General features: G+C 39.6%; 1 protein-coding gene across 2 annotated transcripts; it reads right to left on the minus strand.

The window, feature by feature from the left end:
* Positions 1 to 11,353: 11,353 nt before the first annotated feature.
* Positions 11,354 to 15,207, minus strand: LOC136218630 (frataxin, mitochondrial). Of its 2 annotated transcripts, none has more exons than XM_066005641.1 (6): positions 15,055 to 15,207; positions 13,146 to 13,442; positions 12,967 to 13,039; positions 12,815 to 12,862; positions 12,630 to 12,724; positions 11,354 to 11,765 (listed from the first exon to the last, which is right to left on the minus strand). In XM_066005641.1, exons 2-6 carry the CDS (start codon positions 13,391 to 13,393, stop codon positions 11,636 to 11,638), a joined length of 594 nt encoding a protein of 197 aa, XP_065861713.1. In that variant the 5' UTR covers positions 13,394 to 13,442; positions 15,055 to 15,207; the 3' UTR covers positions 11,354 to 11,635. The 2 variants fall into 2 exon arrangements, with proteins under 2 accessions (XP_065861713.1, XP_065861714.1); XM_066005642.1 differs by having other exon boundaries at positions 15,051 to 15,207.
* Between the last annotated feature and the right edge of the window lie 627 nt (positions 15,208 to 15,834).

Consider the following 15,834-nt stretch of genomic DNA (forward strand, 5'->3'; position numbering starts at 1 on the left):
TCTAGTTCTCTTCTCCTTTGTACTCTCCTATTGATTTTCAATATAATTATGGATTTCATTTTTATCATTGTGATTGTGTTAAATTGTATATCCATGAGCTAATCTCCATCCAATCTGAGATGGAGGTGAATTTGGTGTGAATGATTATGTTTAGGTTTGGAGTTAAGGCCTGATTTGACTGTCAATTGTAAACTGATTGTCTTTACTTAATGTCTTTATCTGAGAGGAAATAGAATTCTAGATAGATTTGAGACCGAGAGGAGAGAATCTATTCCGAACCCGTACAGTCAGACCTCGCTAGGGCACTAGGAGTGCAGTTTTTACTCGGGCTACGGTTTAGGGTTCAACCAAATAGAACTTTATAATGCTTCACATGTTAGAGAACATATTGCCTAACCAAGCTATTGTTTGAACATATGTGAATAGAGGTCTTAGAATACTGATCACATTCATACCTTTTCTAGAATGGTTGCCGTTACAATTCGACATGATTTAATAACTCTTAACTCTCAATCTAAATATATGATTTAGCCAAAGGATCCGAAACCCCAGATTTCTCATCCATTTATCCCATCATTTGTTATCCTTAGTATTGATTTTCCATTCTTTATAATTAATTGCGTATTCAGTTAATGCCAAATTCGTCCAATTTCTGTTTGTCTTGACACTTTGACGTTTGATTAGACTTAGTGGCTCTGCATTCCTGTCTCTCTGTGGGTTCGACCTGTGCTTGCACACTTTATTACTTGTTGCGATAGGTTTATGCTTGACCTTAATTTTGCTATATATCCAAAGAGCATCAAGTTTTTGGCGCCGTTGCCGGGGAGGCACGCGAGTGCACATTAAGTCAAAAGAATTGAAATTTGATCTTGACGTTTAATTTATTGTTGCTTTTATTTCTTGTTAGTTTATGCACCGACGTTCTCGAAGTTATTCACCTTTGCGTTTTGACCCTGACATTGACAAAACTACGCGCAGGTTAAAAAAGGAACGCAGACATCAGATTAGGTTGGAAGAAATTGATAACCCCCTTGAGGAAGAAGCCCCTCAATCGGAGGAGATGGCCGACCCACCTTCTATTATGGACCTTCTCAAGGCCACAAGGCCTGCAGCCACCTCTAGCTTGGTGCAACCCACCATTGCGGCAGCTTCCTTTGAGATCAAACCAGCAATGATTCAAATGATCCAAAATTCGGGACAATTCGGTGGAGAATATCACGAGGACCCTAATGCCCACTTGAACAAATTCACCCTTTATTGTAGCACTTTCAAGTATAACAATGTTACTGCTGAAGATGTTTATATGACATTGTTTCGTTTTTCCTTGAAGGATGAAGCAGCGGATTGGCTCGCCTCATTGGAGCCGGGATCCCTAGCAGATTAGGACAGCACGGTCAGTGAATTCCTAGCCAAGTATTTTCTGCCGTCCAAGACAGCCCAATTCAAGAGCGATATTAACTGTTTCAAACAGTTTGAGAGCGAAAATCTACACTTGGCTTGGGAACGATTCCAAAAACTCCTACGGAAGTGCCCACATCATGGGTTTGAAAAGCACCATTTGGTACAACTCTTTTACTCTGGTATTTCCTCTGCTAACAGAGCTTCTTTGGATGCAGCTGCAGGTGGTAACTTATTCAGTAAGACTGCTGCAGTCGCTTATAGCCTTGTGAATGAGCTAGCAGAGCGTAGTGCGCACTGGCAGATAGAGAAGCCAACTCCAAGGCGGGGTGTATTTGCTGTGGAGGCCCCGTCATCAAAATCAGTAGGAACATCAGAGTCGGATTCTCAGGTAGCAGCTCTGGCGGAAAATCTTGATCTTGTCTTGGCTGAAATGAAAAAGTCTGAACCAACACCCGCACCGGTCTTCAAATGTGAAATCTGTGTGGGAGAGCACAGAAGCACAGAATGCCCCATAGTGCTAGAGCAAGTCAATTATATGAAACATAATGGCCCTTACCAGAACAATTACAACCCCGCCTGGAGACAAAATCACCCGGGATTCAGTTGGTCCAACAATCAAGCAGCTTTAGGCCCACCTGGATTTCAGAACTCCAATCAAGGGACATCTTCGGCACCACCTCAGCAAAATCAGAACCAATACCAAAAGAAGAAAGACACTCTGGAAGACAAGGTGGACGCCATGATAAAAGTGTTGGGAGCAATAGATGGGAGAGTCTCAGGAATGGAAACTCGCATGGTCCAGAATGAAGCTCACACGAAGCAGTTAGAGACGCAGTTGGGTCAAATGGCGAGAAATAACTCTAAACGTCCTGTGGGACAACTACCCCCAAACAGTGAGCAAAATCCGAAGGAAAGGGTCCATGCCATCCAACTTAGAAGTGGCAATCAGGTAAGAAGCGGACTAGGAGACTCGGTCGACGAAATTGCGACTCCACCCAAGTTGTCTCGGCGAGACACCATAGTGTCTCGGCGAGACAACCCGCCGTTGGAGGCGTCTCGGCGAGACACTATAGTGTCTCGGCGAGACGCCCCCTCTGGGTCGCACCTCACCGATAAAAGTCCCCTAGTCGCTCCCGCTCCAGACCAGGTAAGTATCTCTAACCCTAAACTGTTTGCAGATCCAAATGTTCAGCCTACCAAGGTACCCCTACCTTATCCAAGTCGCAAGACTAAATTAGATAAGGAATATGCAAAAATTTTAAATGTGTTTAAGAAAATTGAAATCAATCTTCCTTTTCTTGAACTAATTGAAAACATGCCTATTTATGGGAAATTCCTTAAGGAACTAATCACAAAAAAACAGAAGTTAGGGGACCATGAGACCGTAATGTTGAGCCAGGAATGCTCTGCCATGTTAAGCACAAATTTGCCCAAAAAATCTAAAGATCCTGGCAGCTTTAGCATTCCTTGCACCATAGGTAGTACACATTTCAAATATGCACTTTGTGATCTGGGTGCCAGTATTAATTTGATGCCACTCTCTGTATACAGGAAATTGGGAATGGGAGATCCGAGTCCAACTTCAGTGAGTATTCAACTGGCAGATCGTTCCATACGGAGGCCGACCGGAATTGTTGAGGACTTACTCGTGAAAGTTGGCAAGTTCATCTTCCCTGCAGACTTTGTAATCCTAGACATTGAGGAGGATGATCAGGTACCCATCATCTTGGGAAGACCGTTCCTAGCAACAGGAAGGACACTGATCGACGTGGAAGAAGGAAAGCTATTCTTTCGACTACACGATGAGAAAGTGGAATTCAGCGTTGTGAAATCAATGAAGTATCCGGTAGACACTTCTTCTTGTAATTTTGTTTGTACTAATGATGTCATTGTTGAAGATGTCTTCCAGGAAGATCAGGAACAAAGTCTAACACCTGCTGAGATCACTGTGCCAGAAAGTGAACTTATCAAATTAAGTGAGTTAGAAGCGGAAAAGTGTTATTGGATTCGACATGTTGAGGAATTAGTAAGTAATTCTGGTTCCATTCCAAAACCCTCCATTGAAGAGCCGCCGACCCTTGACCTTAAACCCTTGCCTGTTCACCTTAAGTATGCGTTTCTACAACCACCTATGTCCTTGCCTGTAATTGTTTCTTCTGAGCTGACCAGGGATATGGAGGAACAGTTAATTACCGTTCTACGCACACATAAGAGAGCTTTTGGATGGCAGATGGCAGACATACAAGGAATTAACCCTTCCTTGTGTACCCACAGGATTTACATGGAGGACGAGATTAAACCAACTGTTCAACCACAGCGACGATTGAACCCCAAAATGAAGGAAGTGGTGAAGGCTGAAGTGATCAAGCTCTTAGATGCAGGTATAATTTTTCCCATTTCTGACAGTCCGTGGGTCAGTCCTGTGCAGGTGGTTCCAAAAAAGGGCGGAACTACAGTGATGTTGAATGAGAAAAACGAACTGATCCCTGTGAGGAAGGTGACTGGTTGGCGTATGTGCATAGACTACAGGAAGCTGAATGACGCCACAAGGAAAGACCACTTCCCACTTCCATTCATAGATCAGATGTTAGAGCGAATGTCAGGTAAGTGTTTTTATTGCACTGTAGATGGTTATTCGGGCTATATGCAAATACCGGTCGATCTGAAAGATCAGGAAAAGACCACTTTTACATGCCCCTACGGGACCTTTGCATACAGACGAATGCCATTTGGCCTGTGCAACGCACCCGCCACATTCCAAAGATGCATGACAGCAATCTTTAGTGACATGGTTGAGCAGTTCATGGAGATATTCATGGATGACTTTTCCATATTTGGACCTACTTTTGAAAGTTGTCTGAAAAATCTAGAGTTGATGTTGCAACGTTGTGAGGACACTAGCCTAGTTCTTAACTGGGAGAAGTGTCAATTTATGGTCAAAGAGTGCATAGTGTTAGGACATAGAGTGTCCGAAAGGGGGATAGAGGTCGACCCTGCAAAAATCGAAGTAATAGATAATTTACCTCCCCCTTGTAATGTTAAAGCAGTTAGGAGTTTCCTGGGACATGCAGGATTTTATAGGCGGTTTGTTAAAGATTTTTCAAGAATTGCTAGGCCTTTAACTCAATTGCTTTTGAAAGATGCTGGCTTTGTTTTCACCACTGAATGCTTAAACGCCTTCAATGAACTTAAAGAGAAATTGGTAAAAGCTCCCATTATGGTTAGTCCAGATTGGGACAAGCCGTTTGAGCTAATGTGTGATGCGAGCGATACAGCTGTAGGTGCATGCTTGGGTCAAAAGAAAGATAAAATTTGTCAACCTATTTGTTACGCTAGTAAGACTTTAAATGAAGCTTAGGTGAATTACACCACCACAGAGAAAGAATTGCTAGCTATCATTTTTGCTTTAGACAAGTTTAGGTCTTATCTTGTGCTTTCTAAGATTATTGTGTATACTGACCATGCTGCCTTGAAGTATTTGTTTTCTAAACAGGACGCAAAGCCTAGACTCATTCGTTGGATACTGCTGCTCCAGGAATTCGATTTAGAAATAAGGGACAAGAAAGGAGTCGAGAATATGGTAGCTGACCACCTATCCCGCTTGGAGAACAAAGAGGACGAGATGATCCTCTCTGAGGACATCAAGGAATCTTTTCCCGACGAAAAGTTAATGGCAATTTTATCAGTTCCATGGTTCGCTGACTATGCTAATTTCATTGCAGGAAGGGTCATACCTCCAGATCTGAGCTATCAGCAGAGAAAGAAATTCCTACATGAGGTAAAATAGTACTACTGGGAGGATCCTTTCCTATGGAAGGTATGTGGCGACAATATCATTCGGCGTTGTATCCCTGAAAGCGAAACAGAATCAGTCCTAGCCTTTTGCCATTCTAGAGAGGTAGGTGGGCATCATGGCCCGACCAAAACTGCAGCTAAGGTATTACAATCTGGCCTATTTTGGCCCACCCTTTTTGCCGATGCTGCTAGATTTGTGAAGTCATGTGATAATTGCCAGCGAACTGGAAGTATAACAAAGAGACATGAAATGCCCCTTAGTCCTATTTTGATATGTGAAATCTTTGATGTCTGGGGGATAGATTTCATGGGTCCCTTCCCCAAGTCTTTTAACAATGAATACATTTTGGTGGCAGTCGATTACGTGTCAAAGTGGGTGGAAGCTGCTGCCTTACCAAGTAATGATGCGAGGGTTGTAACTAAGTTCTTGCAAAAGAACATTTTTACACGTTTTGGCACCCTTCGCACCATTATTAGTGATGGTGGCTCACACTTCTGCAATAAGCTTTTCTCACAACTTTTGCAGAAATATGGAGTCACACATAAGGTGGCCACACCTTACCATCCTCAAACTAGTGGCCAGGTAGAAGTGACTAACAGAGAGTTGAAAAGCATCTTAGAAAAAACAGTGAATCTCTCTAGAAAAGACTGGTCTTTAAAAATCGACGACGCTTTGTGGGCATACAGGACCGCGTTCAAAACGCCAATTGGCATGTCTCCCTACAGATTGGTGTATGGAAAGGCATGTCATTTGCCTGTAGAACTAGAACACAAGGCCTTTTGGGCCACCAGGTTTCTAAACTTTGATAACAAGATTGCAGGTGAACAGCGATTGTTGCAGTTGGATCAATTGGAGGAATTTCGATTAGGAGCATATGAGAATGCGAAGATTTACAAGGAGCGAATGAAGAAGTGGCATGACAAGCGGATCATAAAGCGTAACTTTGAGCCAATGGACAGAGTTCTGCTATTTAACTCCCGGATAAAGCTATGGCCTGGTAAGCTGAAGTCCAGGTGGAGCGGCCCATTCTCCGTAGTTCGAGCTTTCCCATCTGGTATGGTTGAAATCAAAGACGATAAGAATCAGACGTTCCAGGTTAACGGTCAGAGGTTGAAATGCTATGATGACGGACCTCGAGTAATTGAGCATCTCCGTCTGGATGATCCGTCCTGAGGGAGAAGGACAGTCTATAAGCTCCATAGACTATAAAATTGAGCGCTCCTGGGAGGCACCCCAGACTAGAACCTCTTTGCATTACAATTTTATTTTTCTTTCGTACTCTTTCCTTCACTTTTGAACATTTTAATTATACATAGTTTTATGCTTAATTTTTGAGAATTTTTTCTTCCTTTTCACGCTGTGTCTCGCCGAGACAAGGCAGACACTACTATCACAAGAAGCACGTCCAGCGCTGTGTCTCGCCGAGACACCGTGTGTCTCGCCGAGACACTGTGTGTCTCGCCGAGACACCAGTTGTCTCGCCGAGACACATCGTGGATCCAGGCCGATGGGCTTTGGATCCACCCACTTTACCCTATAAATACCCCCTAAACTCTTCCCTTCAAACCCTAGCCGAACCCCCACCTTCTTTACCCCCAATTTCTTCCCCAAAACACTACTTTCTCTCCTTACACCTCCATCCTAACCCTTAAGCTTCATCTCCTACCTCTTTCTTCACCTCCCCTTTCACCCAACCCTCATTTCTTCATCTCTCCCCACCATTAACATATTTTTCTTTTGATTTCTTTTCCATTTTGGTAAGTTTTCTTACAAGTCATTTACTTTGATGTAGTTTTCTTCAATGTTGGTGCTTATTTGTCTTGTGCATTTATCTTAGTTTCTTCTCCAATTTTTCTATTCATGTTCTCTTCCTCTTCCTATTTCCAGGTCATGGCGGAATCATCCAGGCACACGCGTTCCAAGGGCAAGAAACGAATGGTCGAGGAGCAAACACCAGTTGCCGACCCTGGGCAGCTCCGATGGAGGGCCCCCCGTCCTCCTCGGCCCCGAGCCTCGTCACAGCGAGCAGACACTCCATACCCTTCTGAACTCTCACGTAAGTATCTCTGCCCATTTTCCATAAAATCTGTTGATGAGGGCGAACTATACTTGAAATTCAAGGATTATAAACTTGCTCACCCTCGTTATTTTGATTGGCCCTTACTTGAGAAAACGGGTAAGGATGAGGGGATGAAAGAGATCCTAACCCGAATGGGATGGAAGAAACTAGATGATAGAAGGTATAAATTGTATAAATTCTATGTTGTAGAGTTCTTTACCACCCTACGAATCGACACTGACGATGAGGGTGCAAAAACTCTACACTATAGAATTGATAACACTGAGTCAAAATGGACTGAGGACGAGTTTAATAAGGTCATGGGTTTTAAGGAGGGTGATTACACCGAATGGGATAAGGACCTCACTAATAAAGATGTTTGGTTTGAGCTTTCAGGAATTTTTGAGTTTAAGAAAAATAAAACAATAAATAAGAATATCACTGACCCTCAAACCCGATTAATGCATAAATGGATAACATTCAACCTAGTCGGCCTCCCCGAGGCCGACAAAGTTAGTGAGGCCGACCTCTTACTCCTTTGGTGTATGACACAAAACAAACCTCCTCGAATGGCCCACTTTATTTGGACTTTAATGGCCGGAGTTCGCTTTTCCAAGCGCACCTCCCTCCCTTTTGGCCATATCATCTCCCGTCTAGCAGTATGTGAGGGAACCATGGACACCTTCAAGTTAAAAGAATCTGAAAATTTTAAACTGTTAGATGCGAATTATCTGTTGCGTGCTGAGCTCCTCCACAAGTCGGGGTTGTGGTGGACAGAAATTCAACCTGCAGGTACAGGTTCCTCTGAGCCGATGGCGCTTAGCTCCGAAGAGGAGGATGACGAATATCAAGAGGAACCGGAAAGCGGCTTTGAGGAGCGAATGACTAACATGGAAGCCAATTTGGAGCAGTTGACACATGAATTCCGCGATTTCCGCATGGACGTCAACGGATTCATGTCCGATATGCGCGGCTGGATGGATCGCCACCCTTGAGGGAGTCCCTATCCTATTTTCTTTTCCCTTTGATATATTTTGTAGCTTTACTTTTCTGCATTTTCAGGAGTAAATGCTTGTTTTAAGTGTGGGGAGGGGAAAATTTGGATAGAAAATTACATGTCGATAGTCTTCCTGTCTTATGTGTGTTTAAACTGTTTGTGTGTTATCTGCTGTCCCCGTGTCTGTCTGCCTGCTTTGATGTTTTGTTATGTCTTGTAGAGTCAATATCCAAGCCCCCCCTTAAAACCTTAAGTCTTGGTTCTTCGCTTGACATGGATGAAACACTTTAGAATTGTTATATTACATATCCCCTCGGAAACTTCATCGAAAGACAAATTACACAAACAGGCCATCTTAGTTTTACCTTTGAATAATTGATGATGAAGTCGTGTTTCCAGTACTTAATTTTGATACTTAGTGCAATTTAAGTAGCCCACCTTTAAGAAAATGATGGAAGCCGAAATTGTGAAATCTGAGTGTCAACCTAAGCTGAAATCGTGCTACCGAAAAAAAAATAAAAAAAAAAATAAAAAAATAAAAAAACAAAAAAAAAACCTCTTTTCGCCCTACTCCAATGCCTACATTCAATAAGTGCAATTGCACAAATAAATTCTGGGTATGAGTATGCATAGCATCTTGGTTTTGTGGTTGGGTTGTATGACCGGGGGTACGTCACCCATGCGTTTCAACCGGTACAAAAGGCCCCCCACATTGGAAAGAAAATGGAAAGAGGGAATCTAATTCTTCAAACACCTTGGTTCTGTGATCGGGTTGTATGACTGGGGGTACGTTACCCATGCGTTTCCTCCAGTACAAAAGGCCCCTCACACTGCCGAACTGTTATTTTAATCACTTCTAGCTTAGCAACCATAGAAATCTAACTCGAAGGTTCACGATGAATGGTCTGGTTGTTCATTTCTGGCTAAACGAAATTAAGTTTCTATCTATTTTCTTAGAGTTGGGGCTGCTGAAATTACTTTTGAGAATGAATTGTCACAAGGTAACCACTCTACCATTTTCGGTTCAAAGGTAGTCAGTAAAATGTCTTGTTTGGAAATAATCCGGAAATGTCAAGAGACCGAGGGCTATGTGATTTAATTCTTTCTAAAATGTCCGTCCTTCTTGCTTGAGGACAATCAAGATCTAAGTGTGGGGAGGTTGATATTTCCATATTTCATAGGTGTTTATTTACATTTTAGCCACTGTTTTTAGCCTTTTTCAACTATGTTTGTTTATTGTTTTCGTGTTTTAAGTCAATTTTGTGTTTCCATTATCTTATGGCATGATTAGTGTTTTTCAGGACTTTTTGGACTTCCTCGGAGCTTTAGGAAGCAATCAAGCATCAACCGAGAGAACGAGGAGCTGAAACGGACCAGGCCGCATGCTGTCTCGCCGAGACAACTTCTGTCTCGCCGAGACAGAGCGCGAACCAGCAACGCAAATCCGGCTCTTTTTGTCTAAATTGCCCCTATGAAGACCTGAAAATATCAATTTTCACTCCTGTAATTTACCTTTTTGCCCTTGCAGCTCTTGTTGGGACTATAAAAGGGAACTAGGTTTTTATCTTTGAGTCTTCTTCCTTTTCTTTTTCTGCTGGAACATCTTTTTAAGCAGCCATTGTTATAGAAAATCATACTTCTGGAAGCTAGTTTTTGTGGCTCATTTTATAACAATTGATAACTTTCAATCGAAGATTCGGCGACGATCACACGATCACTAGAGTGACAGTCTAGTTCTCTTCTCCTTTGTACTCTCCTATTGATTTTCAATATAATTATGGATTTCATTTTTATCATTGTGATTGTGTTAAATTGTATATCCATGAGCTAATCTCCATCCAATCTGGGATGGAGGTGAATTTGGTGTGAATGATTATGTTTAGGTTTGGAGTTAAGGCCTGATTTGACTGTCAATTGTAAACTGATTGTCTGTACTTAATGTCTTTATCCGAGAGGAAATAGAATTCTAGATAGATTTGAGACCGAGAGGAGAGAATCTATTCCGAACTCGTACAGTCAGACCTCGCTAGGACACTAGGAGTGCGGTTTTTACTCGGGCTACGGCTTAGGGTTCAACCAAATAGAACTTTATAATGCTTCACATGTTAGAGAACATATTGCCTAACCAAGCTATTGTTTGAACATATGTGAATAGAGGTCTTAGAATACTGATCACATTCATACCTTTTCTAGAATGGTTGCCGTTACAATTCGACATGATTTAATAACTCTTAACTCTCAATCTAAATATATGATTTAGCCAAAGGATCCGAAACCCCAGATTTCTCATCCATTTATCCCATCATTTGTTATCCTTAGTATTGATTTTCCATTCTTTATAATTAATTGCGTATTCAGTTAATGCCAAATTCGTCCAATTTCTGTTTGTCTTGACACTTTGACGTTTGATTAGACTTAGTGGCTCTGCATTCCTGTCTCTCTGTGGGTTCGACCTGTGCTTGCACACTTTATTACTTGTTGCGATAGGTTTATGCTTGACCTTAATTTTGCTATATATCCAAAGAGCATCAACCAACACGTATGAATCATTGAGAGGTTATGCACCCTTTTCAAAGGGGCATGTGTCTCTGGCAAGGGGGCAGGCGTCTCTCATGCGCATGCATCCCAAGACCACAAACAAGCATGAATACAATATTAATGCACACACAACTTCCAATGATGCTCTAAATGCTTTTCTAATATATATCTAACACTATAAGAGATGAAATCATCCCCTTCTCCTCAACTCACCACCCGCATGTGCAAGTTATAAGAGGCGTACGAATGGCCCTTGATATGTGCAAGGAAAAATTAGAGCTCGAAGAATAGAGAGATAGGGCCTCAAGGGTTACCCTTGTTAATGTTTGCTATAATCTCTTCAGGCGTCGCTCTTTCTTAACTGAAAATGCGAGTACAAATGAACAACTTCGTTTTATGGGTGTTCAAACCCTCAAAGAAAAAACACTTGAGCCTTGCTATTTTAGGGAATGCTGTTAATAAATTATAAGAATTAGGAAAGACAATAGTGTGTCAGAATGAGGAGCAATCATTTTCTTATTTGATTACCAAAATAATAATAATAACAACACACGGTAATCAATTTGCAAATAAATTTCATATTTTATTTACTCTATAAACAAAATCATTTGGAATTAAACTTCCATAAAGTTATTAAAACAAAGTTAAAAAAGAAGAAAAAAAGTAAAAGCATTCTAATTTATCAGTCACAAACGAGTGATGAATTTCAGTAGCAGGTACAAGAAATGTGAAGCTTGTTACCGGTCAAAAAAACTCATCCAATTTAAGTGGTCCCTGCTTCCAGGTTTAAGAAACCAACTTCAACATTGTATAGTCAGATACAAAAACTCTTGTAATGGGACATCTAAACAAGTTTGATAGGTTCGCCGCATAGTTGCCCCAATTCATTTTCAAAAACTTTCAGCAAATTTGCTTTTGTCCTCCTATAAATCCAAGCTTCAGCATTCCTATCCCAATCAAACCTAGATGGACCACTGCATCAACACCACACATCATTCAATATAAATACTAATCTTGGACCTTACCTATCACCTTAAACTTTATATCAATTGGTTCTATGACACTTCACCAGAATCCTATATATAGTTATAAAAGCAAAAAATGGAACTAATTTACAGTATTACTTTTGTATAAAAAAAAGGGGCGGCCAGGTGCATTACGCGTCCCCGCTGAGCGAGGGTCCGGGGAGGGGTCCCACCATAAGGGTGTACTGGAGGCAAGCCTTCCCCTGCCAATTTATTTGGCAAGAGGCCGCTCCTAAGACTCGAACCCGTGACCTCTTGGTCACACGACAACAACGTTTACCGTTGCGCCAAGGCTCGCCCTCTTACAGTATTACTTTTGTATAATACATGAAATTCATTATGATGATGGAATCATGAAAAACATCACTCAACTTGCACATGCACAAGAAGAACAAGCCTCTGTGGGAGAATGAAAAGTTCTATTCCAAATGATGCTAAAATTGCACTAGATCGAATATAAAGGAAACAATTCCTAAGTAAATATTGTAACTACCATATGTGCCTATATTTGTGGGACATAGCAAGTGATAATTATAAAAGCATTTAATCGGAGAACATGGTCCCACGAAATAAAAAAGGCACTTAGTTTCAAAAATGCATGGGTGCAATCTAATTCTGAGGATAACTAACAAATAATCACCAATCAAACTGAACCATACAGAGACAGAGGAACAGGACTTTTGGCAGGAAAAAACTTAGATGGTCACATTATGCCAAAAATGAAAAAGCAAAAGGAAAAGGTAATAATACAGCAATATTAATATGAAAAGAAAAATGTGACAACTAAACCAAGAAGCAGTGACATAGAAATACCTCACAGGAGAAGATAACCAAAGTTGTCGATTTGGAGTTTGTTTATTCAGGACATATGTTCCCAAATCCCCAAGTTTGAGAGTCAAAACCTCATTCTACCAAAATGCAGAAGAAAGCATCAATTAAGACAATGTTAAATTTCAAGAAATGAATAAACAGCTACCAAACTTGTCAATCTATCTCACCCCATAATCTATGTCAAAACCATCAATTTGGATGCTATCACCATATTCCTGTAAAGTATTAAAAGCAACTTTAACAATTATTTATCGATCTATCTATCTGTCTATCTATGTATGCATATCACTGAAGATAGCTAAACAAAATTTATTGTAACCTCAAATTTCTCTTGAAGGTCATGGATCATTGAATCAGCAAGTTTGTGAAATTCATCTTCACTCAGAAGATAACTGTATCCACATGAAATCTTTCAACGACTGAAAAGCAAATAAAAATTACAAAATCCAATCACCAAAACTAAATAAAGAGACGATGACAAAATGTTGCAAGACAAACCGATAATCAATGGCAGCAGGGCCTTGAGATTCAGAATCGAGATCAAAAGTCGGTGAGCAGAAGCTTCTAGAAAAAGCAAAAGGGTGACGAGGTTCAGGAGTGTTTGAACAATAATGTAGAGCTCTTGAAACCTCTACAAGCAGAGGATTCTTCGGGTGAAATTTTGAAGAGTAAGAAGTAGAAGGATATGAAGAGTGAGGTTTTAGAAGTGTTGAGAGTCTTCTCAAAGAGCGCAACTTCGATGCCATTTTTTAGAATTTGTAAACACCTCTCCTTTAATTGTGTTCTTTTCCAAACCTGCATTTGTGAAGAAGTTGGGAAGGTACAGTAGGTTACATTTTCTTATCCAGTATATAAAGGTGATTATAAAATTAAGTTTTATTATGTCTAAACAATGCATGGTATTATAGTAGTCAAGGTGTACAAAACTGCCTAAAAGGACGAATATAAAAGAGTTGGAAAAGGTGGCAGAAATTTTCATTCTCTTTCAGCCAAGCCTATAACAAAGAAATAAGCTCACTTCGCTTTCTGCCCAAATTATTAACAGTATTTCAAAAATTAAAACAGATGATTGAAAATGAGAAAGGAAGTTACAAAAGAAACAAAGGTGAGAAGAATTTAAGAAAAAAAAAAAAAAAAAAAAGCAAAATGGAAATGCTTTACATAATGCCAGTGACTGTCTTAATTTCCATCCCATACAAGAAAAGAATTCATTCTCACCATTGAATTCAGATAATCTGACAGTAATCCATTTCCTTTGTTTGGGAATTTTTTTTTAATTAGGAGAATTCAATTGAATTTCATTCTTGGATAAAATCACAAGTCATTGATGAACTCATTATATAATTGTGTTATCCTTAGTGTTCATGAATATAATGGATTCTTCTTTGTTTAGACTAATTATGCTTATAGAATGAATTTGAGATGTCTATATGTCAGATTCCAAACATTACAATACATCAATCTCACCAACTATATATTGAAAGCTCACAAATATATATAAATAAATGATTATATAGTCTTATAGTTACAAAAAGAACTCTAATCTTGTATTGTCTGTAAAAATGGTTCAAATTAACTTTTGGGATGAATAGGCTCTCCAACTATACAATTTGTAATGAGCAGTGGCGGAGCCAGGACCTAAAGTTCGGGGCTCCATCACGTGTAGAAAAAAAAAATTGGATAACGATTGAAGGCTTTGATTTTTTTTTTCACACAATAAATGGTTCAATAACACAAGGGATGATTAAGCTAAATTACTCTCTTGTTCACACACAATAATTGGAAAAGGTTTACAATGTTAGCACCCTAGTACACATAAACCATGAAAAATACGAGCAAAAAATGCATGTCTACTGCATTACATTGAGGGTTTAGAAGTCTATACTAGTTTAACAAACTGAATTGGAAACATAGATTCTCCATAGCAAATAACAGATATAAACTGAAACAAGTACTAAGCAAAAAATTTGAATTAAGTGCAAGTAACAAACTATCAGAAACATGGAATGGGGGCTACAAAGTCAGACACTGGTGAAAGCATGAGTGCAATTTAGGCGTAGGAATATGAAAGCTTTTATTTGATGTAAGAGATAATCTTACAAAATAAGGGCTGATGAAAAAGAATAAATTGATAAAAAAAACCTTAACCACCGATACAAAAGAAGAATAAATGAAAATGAACAAAATTTCGTCTAGACCGAGTTCCTGAAATGGAGCAAATTTAATAAGGATGGAGGATCCACACTATTTGAGTTAGAGAAACATCAATTCAACAACTAATTTATCTCTAATAATTAACGAAACAAAATTAACAACAAAATAAGTAATTAACTAATAGCAATCCCTAACCTAACTAAAACAAATATACACAAGAAAACCCCTAAATAAAAAAAATCAACTAACCTACCTCTCTCCAGTCGCCGATCGTATGCTCCTCGTCTCCGGTCGACTGTTCTGCGCCTCTGACGCCTCTCTCCGGTCGACGTGGTTGGGATTGGTCTTGCTCGCCTCCTCTCCTCTCCTCTCTACCCCTCTCTCGTTTTTCTTTGTTTCTCTAAGAAATAGATTCTGAAATCTGATTTTTTTTTTTTATTATTATTATTACTTTTAAAGTTTGCAGGGAAAAACGACGTAGTTTCCCATGCCAACTTTAAAAAATTAGAACAGATGAGGGGCGCAGAGGAACCTCATCTTCAAATCTTAACAAAGATATAATTAAGTCCCTAAACTTTACATGTTTTAAAGACCAAGTCCCTAATGAATTACTTTTCCATATTAAACCATTGATCATTAATTCTGTTATGGATTCGGCTCTTATTGAACTTTTTCGTCAAGTTTGGGCGGTACACATTGTTAGGGTGACTCGGCTTATTGACGTAAACAAATAAAAATAAGAGTTTATTAATTAGGATAGACAGAGAGTAAAAACTAAAAAGAAATTAAAAAAATCAATTTTCAGTAGGTTCTTTCAAGTTTAATCTTATCCTCTCTCTCAATTTACGATTTTCAGCATTATAATCGCCAAATGGATGTTCCCCTTTTTTAAATTCGACAAAAAAGTTCAAAAAGGGCCAGACCTATAATAGAATTAATGATCAAATGCTTAATGTAGAAAAATAATGGATTAAATTCTTAAAACAGATAAAATTCGAAGACTTATTATTATTTTTTTTTGCCAATCTTCTCA

This window comes from Euphorbia lathyris, chromosome 2, assembly GCF_963576675.1.
Source record: "Euphorbia lathyris chromosome 2, ddEupLath1.1, whole genome shotgun sequence".
Classification (NCBI taxonomy): Eukaryota; Viridiplantae; Streptophyta; class Magnoliopsida; order Malpighiales; family Euphorbiaceae; genus Euphorbia; species Euphorbia lathyris.